Source organism: Morus notabilis, unplaced genomic scaffold, assembly GCF_000414095.1.
Source record: "Morus notabilis unplaced genomic scaffold, ASM41409v2 Scaffold257, whole genome shotgun sequence".
NCBI lineage: Eukaryota > Viridiplantae > Streptophyta > Magnoliopsida > Rosales > Moraceae > Morus > Morus notabilis.
In genome coordinates this window covers 4,220-11,038 of record NW_010356831.1, presented here as the reverse complement: position 1 = coordinate 11,038, position 6,819 = coordinate 4,220, and the positions used below count along the sequence as shown (strand labels likewise).

The following is a 6,819-nucleotide window of genomic DNA, read 5'->3' as shown; positions in this document are numbered from 1 at the left end:
CTCATGAAAGCATAATATTTCTCAATTCCCGTGAAAGTATAATATTTCTCAGTTCTCATGAAAGTAATATTTCTCAGTTCTCATTTCTTACAAAACAAACAGAAAATAGAGAAACGAGAAACCAACAAAAAGTAAAAAAATGATTTCATCAACTACAGAAACCAGAAAAAATGAGCCTCTGAAGTCTCGACTACAAATACGAAAAAAAAACTAACCTTTCTTCCTGAAAATGACACTCTCCCTTTCTGTTAATTGATTAAAAGGAAAGCAAATCCAAAGAACAGACCCGAAATCCTAGACGATAAATTGATTAGATTCGTTAAGACGACTAGATATAAACCCTAAACCCAAAATCAAAACGAAAAAACGAGGAAAAAATGAGCCTCTGAAGTCTAAACTACAAATATGAAAAAAAAAACTAACCTTTCACTCTTCTTTCTCGATCTTCCTGAAAATGCCTCTCTTCCTTAAAATCCTAAACCCAAAATCAAAACGAAGAAGGACATATGAGTCCAATTTGATTGAATCAAGATTGAAAATAAGAACAATAGGCCTACATGTCGAGAGAGGAATTAGGGATTTCTTATTGAGAGGCATAAGAAATCAAGTTTGTGAAAATAAGAGATTGAGAGGCATACACAGAAGAATTAGGGATTTCTTATTCGGGACCTATCTCATTCGGCCGGGTCGGGACTTTCTCGGGTTCATTGAATCCGCCCCGTCACTCTACCCGCACCTTGTGGGTTGGGCATATATACAACTAAAAAAAAAATCTCCACTATTTTCAGATAGGGTTAAGTCTGTTCGGGCGGGTTTGTCACGTTCGGCCTCATTTCTTACACCCCTGGGTGGTGGGAGAATCACATGGCATAAAAAGACCCGTAAACCCCCGCCCAGAAAAGGAGAGGAAACAAATAAGGGAAGAGCAAAGCGGACAATTCACGCCAAAGGGCCAAAACCGGTATCTCACTGTACAATGTACAAAGAATTGTCAGTGGATGAAAAGTACCCAGCAGCTCTACTAAAGTAATAATATGGACTATGGGGGTAGAAAAGAAGGGATTACAACAGAATTAACGGACATGAATTAATGGGTCATCTCCTACCTCCACTAGTCACTGATAATGTCTCTGTTTATCAACAAAGACCAAAACCATTTCTCCAAATTACAGACCCAAAAAAAACAATGATCCTTCCCACAATACTTTCTTTGGCTCTCACTGCAACCTTAAGCTCGCCTTTGCCTTCTCTGGCAATCCCTTCTCTCAACTCTCCTCCCTCTTTGCCCTCTCTCACTACCCCATTTGCCCAATCCAAGAATCTGCTCACCGGACTCGAAAATGGGTAATGTCAAAATTAATTTGGATTTTTCTTGATATTAAGTACTCAATTTTCCTACTTCCCAAATGGGTCTTGCTTCTTTTGCTCGGTCTTAGCTTTAGGTGCTCAGTTTCATCATGGTTTATCATAAAAAACGACAAGTAATGGGTTTTTTTTTTTTTTTTTGGGGGCAGGAAAATCAGACCTTGCCCATCAACAAATCCGGGTTGTATATCGACAAATCCGAAGTCATCCTCATTTGCATTCCCGTGGAGCATTCCTGAGAATTATTCAGACAATGCCATTCAGGTTTCTTCAATTTAGAAAAAAAAAAAAAAAAAAGCCCACTTCATAAAGCTATACACTTTGAGCTACAGTTTTTGTTTTTGTAATCATTTTCGAATTGCTTTTTTTTTTTTTTAAATTTATGTAACTTGCTTGTGTTTTGGTAAGTCAGAAATTGCAAGAAGCAATCTTGAAAACTCAGAGGAATGCAAAAATTCAAGTTGTGGAAGATACCCCTTATGGTTAGTAAGTAGAGGACTTTATTCATTAAATTATTGAGTAGCGGCACCATTATATTTTTTTCTTATTAAATGTGATGAGAATTATTTTAAATTTTAGAGAGAGAAATCAAAATTTTAAAATTATTAAAATTTAAGTGAGAGCACAACTCTACCACTGATTACTAGCACGCTCACCACTCGATCACGTCACAAACACACACAAATACATGCAAAACATAGAAATGATGCTGAGAAACAAAGATCAAAACAATCAAGAACATGATAACTTGAGAAGCTTAAAATCCTAAACATACATTAATGTCCCTGCAGGCCAATATTTGCAAGCTGAGGTAGATGGTGGGTTCAACAGAGATGTTCTTGAGTTTTTGGTGAAAGGAGATGTGGTTGCTTACAGGGCTGTGGCCAAAAAAGTCACCTATATATACCCATTCACCACTTCTTTAGGGGATTCAAAGGGACAAGAGGAACGACTCAAGAGAATCATGGACCAGTTGGGTTGGTATGCTCCAAGTTTTGACTCCATGGATTAGCATATTCTAATCACAATACATACATACATATATATATATGTTTGTGTACCTAATTCCATGGATTAGCATATTCTAATCACAATACATACATACATATATATATACATATATGTTTGTGTACCTAAGTTCTTGTGTAACAAGATTTTGACAAGCTTATCATCCTCTTTAACTCTATTGTTGAACAAAGGAGTACCATTTATTCGGTTATGTTAAGGAGTTTATCAAGTTAAAACATTTCTGCAATTACCTTTTCTTTTACTGCTTTTGAGATTGTAATTACTTTAGGCAATATAATATTGCTCAAAGTTAAATATTGCGTCAAAATGATTGATAACTAAACCTTCAAGATTTAGGTTAACCGTAAATTGGGCTTCTGGGAGCACTAACACGAGCAAAAATTGTTGAAAAGTATAGTATTTGAAAGAGAGTAAAGCGGCCCTCCAATGTTATAATGTAGCTGTTGTATGTTTAGTTCTTGTAGTCTTGTTTTCTTTTTTTTTGGGTTCGACTTTTTAAGAGGATTTCAGTCTTCTAGCTTTCTCTATAGAAAACAGTTGCCTCAAAAGTCCCCTCCCGAGAATTAGGACAAATTAATCATACACATATAGAATATTTAAAGCGACAAGTAATTACGATCTACATGATGGCTCTAACAAATGACTAAAGCTAAAGAACTATTCGTATTACTAAAGTACTCGAAGAATAAGATAACTAAATTGTATTATTAATAGTGTTTACTTAGAGTGCGTTTAGTAGATGAATTCAGAATTATGATTCTGAATCCTAGTTCAGAATCAGTGTTTGTTTACAGTGATTTTAAATCATAATTATGAATCATGATTCAGAATCAATATTTGATTTAGATTATTCGGAATCTGATGTGATGTTTTAAACTAGCTCAAATTATGATTCTAAAACCACCCCCTCTCTTGATTCAAGGTGATTCAAACCACTGATTCTGAATCATGGTTTCAAAATCATGATTTGAACCCAAAATCATGAATCATAGTTCTAGTTCCAGAATCATGATTAGAATCACCCTAATTTGAATCCTCGTACCAAACGACCCCTTAATATTTAGGGGATGTTTGGTTTGAGGATTCAAACCATGATTTGAATCATGGTTCATGGTTTGCTACAGTATTTTCTCTCATAAAAAATACACGTAAATCAAAAATAGTTCTAATCACATTATTCTAATCTATGAACCAAACGTCTCAAATTCATAACTCCCTAAAAGTAACCCAAAAAAAAAAAGTTGGGAAGGACAATGAAAAAGGGAAACAAGATTTAAGAGGTAGGGCTAAGCTTGGGTGTTGAATAACTTATTTTAAAAGAAATATATTAATAGAGACTTTCTCTGGTGTTCCTCATTTTTTAAAAATACAGGTGTTTCTTACTTATCAGTATTAAATTTGATAAAATGTCAAATCAGATTGAAAAAATAATTCATATCTGACGGTTAAGAAGCATAGAACACCGATGTTCCCAAAAAATAAAGAACACCAGAAAAATTTTCATTATTATATGGAACCTTCTCCGGTAGATTAAGTTTTTTGTCCGTTGAATCTGCATAAAATCATGCAAAAGTAAAAAAATATGCAGATTTAACGGTTAAAAAATTTGACCTACTAATATGCGAAGTGTACTAAAAAATCTCTCTTATTATATTGTGTCCAAAAGAAGGTGATACTTTAATGATCCCTCAGCACTTAGCATGGGGTGTCGAACTAAATTATTACTTTCACTTATTTTCCTCTATACTTGTTAAACTAATATTCTTTTTAATGACTAGTATACGATGTTAGATTAACTTAAGATATCATAAATCAAGAAAAGTTCATTTCATTACTTTGCAGCCCCACGTGAGAAATTAGGCTAAAGTGTTAGTTATAGGCTACAATTACAAATTTGTCCGCTCAATTGTCAAATTTGGATGCTTAGCTTATCTCAAGAAGTAACTTGTTATAAGCCTATGAAATAACCAATAAAGCGTTGTTGATGTTAGATTAACTTAAGATATCATAAATCAAGAAAAGTTCATTTCATTACTTTGCAGCCCCACGTGAGAAATTAGGCTAAAGTGTTAGTTATAGGCTACAATTACAAATTTGTCCGCTCAATTGTCAAATTTGGATGCTTAGCTTATCTCAAGAAGTAACTTGTTATAAGCCTATGAAATAACCAATAAAGCGTTGTTGTGTGTCTCCTCCTTTTTTTTTTTTTTTTTTTTTTTTTTTTTTTTTTTTTCTGATATTTGCTTTTGACATTTTAAAAGCTTATCAGACATGTTACTTATTAGTTGTAACTTGTATATATCATGGAAATTTGAAATGTCCTTTTCCCTTTCTGAAATAAACAAAATCAAAGGCAACAAAAATGAAAAAGTTAGATAAGATGTCAAATGCAATTTAGACCAATCATACAAATAGAAATGACATTTCAGCAAAAAATAAATAAAAAATAAAAAATACAAACAAATGTCATGAAAACATTATCGGTTTAAGAAATTGACCCAAGATTTTGGGCAGCAATGCATGAAAGGTGATCACTCACGGCACGTAAAAGCCTTCACCCTTTTGAGAGAGAGAGATGTGGACATGCGCTAAGCTTGGCAGAAAATAAATGACATTTCTCAATCTCTGTTTGATATTTTATTGGTTGGTTCAAGTGCCAAAATTTTCTCAAGACCGACCGTGTCTTACTAATCTTGCACACCTCTCACAATAATAATTAATCCTTATTTCTTAATTGTCAATTGACATGACAAATTCTTTGCTAAATAATACTTTTTTTTAATAATATTATGAATACCAACTTAAATATTAAATTTTGTGTACAAACTCATATTACGTGTGAGTTGTCGTTTTATATTAATAAGTGTTTAAAATATTATCATGTCATTTAATGATATGAGATTGCATCCATTAATAAAAAAATAGTAATTCACACGCTACATTATTGGTGTATAAGAATTGAGATTTGAGTTAGTTTTCTTAGTATTACTTTTTTTTTTTTAAGTTGTTATATAACTATTGTTAAACTAACTGGTATTACCCATAAGACAGTATGAAAATGAATAAGATCTATAGTGAAAGGCCCATTATGAGTAATGAATCATGTTTTCAATTATCTTACAGTTTTTTTAACCTCAAAACTATTGCACTTCATAATCCCATTCATGTTTAATATTATGGAAAACGACAATTATAAGCACTTGAGAGTAGTCGGGACTAAAAAGGAAAAAACAAAAACAACTCTTTATAACATTAGTATAATCCATTGAGAAATATAACTAATCCAACAAATAAATCTTTAGTCCCTTGAAAAAAATAGGAGAATTATATGATTAAGTCTTGCAAAAATAAACTAAATTTAACCATTAATTTTAAATAAAAATTATTTATTACGTATATTTTTATTTTGATCAAATTTAACGGTTAAAAAATAATATCGACAAGAGACAGTACATGAACAATGCCACTTAAAAAAAAAAATTATTTTTAAAAGTGTATGAGTTTAAACTTTTATCTTAAATTATTCATAAATACACTTTTATCAATATAATTATTTAAATAAAAAAATTATAAATAAAAATTAAAAATTAAAAATTCTAACTCGTATATTTTTAAATATATTTGTTAGTATTACCCTAAAAAATAATATACCATCTAGCAATCAATAAAAAATCTTCTTTCCTTTGTTTTTGTTGATGTGATTATCACAATTCACACGTGTTTTATGGTTCTTTTCTTTTATTCCAATAGCCACATATTTTGGATCCCAATTAATGCATCGAACACCCACCAAACGTTCGTACCATTGCTTTGTCAATTTTTTTTGCCCTCTCTGTCTCCTTTCCGCCATTACATTTATAATTATAGGCAAGTTGCAAGTGCAACAATGGCTAAACAAACAAAGGGACTGCAATTTCCACTCGCAACTACCCTTTCAGAAATTTTCACAACTAAATCAGTGAATAACTCAGTTTATGAAGGACTTTTTCAGTTGGACCACAGACTTTGTCATCAAACCTTCAGCCGTTGGGAGCTTTTCCACCAGACGTTTTGCTCTTTTGGTCTGTAATCCCATTACATAAAAGCTTCTTTCTCTCTCTGTTTTTTTTTTTTTTCCCTTCTCACCCCAATATATTTTTCATAGATTTCAATGGGAAAAACGACATTTCTCCAACATCACAACTAATGGTGTCGGTCCACAAACCTAAGTGGGGTCACACACCTTTGTTTGAGTTGTGTAGGTATTTGGCAACATCATTTTCCTTCTGAAAGGGTAGCAAGATAAAAAAATCCAATTATTTGTTGTGGCAAGTAAGGACTCTTGGAAGGTCATAATTGATTTCAGAATTCTTTAGTAGAATATGAAAAAAAAAAAAAAAAAAAAAAAAAAAAAAAAACCCGCAGATTTTTTTTAAATTTTTTTTT

At 32.1% G+C, this 6,819-nt stretch overlaps 1 protein-coding gene and 1 long non-coding RNA gene across 2 annotated transcripts; both read left to right on the top strand.

The window, feature by feature from the left end:
- Nucleotides 1-1,065: 1,065 nt before the first annotated feature.
- On the top strand, nucleotides 1,066-2,614 carry LOC21393415 (thylakoid lumenal 17.9 kDa protein, chloroplastic). Its single transcript, XM_010088661.2, has 5 exons — nucleotides 1,066-1,344; nucleotides 1,515-1,629; nucleotides 1,778-1,847; nucleotides 2,157-2,406; nucleotides 2,473-2,614. The coding sequence occupies exons 1-4, from the start codon at nucleotides 1,091-1,093 to the stop codon at nucleotides 2,375-2,377; spliced, it is 660 nt and encodes a 219-aa protein (XP_010086963.2). The 5' UTR covers nucleotides 1,066-1,090; the 3' UTR covers nucleotides 2,378-2,406; nucleotides 2,473-2,614.
- A 3,551-nt stretch (nucleotides 2,615-6,165) lies between these two features.
- On the top strand, nucleotides 6,166-6,749 carry LOC112090534. The gene is made up of 2 exons (XR_002901688.1): nucleotides 6,166-6,455; nucleotides 6,539-6,749. It is a non-coding gene; the product is annotated as an uncharacterized LOC112090534 (long non-coding RNA).
- Nucleotides 6,750-6,819: the final 70 nt, after the last annotated feature.

Coding starts and splice junctions, on each gene's coding strand:
- LOC21393415 (XM_010088661.2), top strand. CDS start 1,091: ATGGGTCATCTCCTACCTCCACTAGTCACTGATAATGTCTCTGTTTAT. Junction 1,345..1,514: donor CTCACCGGACTCGAAAATGG/GTAATGTCAAAA, acceptor TTTTGGGGGCAG/GAAAATCAGACCTTGCCCAT. Junction 1,630..1,777: donor ATTCAGACAATGCCATTCAG/GTTTCTTCAATT, acceptor TTGGTAAGTCAG/AAATTGCAAGAAGCAATCTT.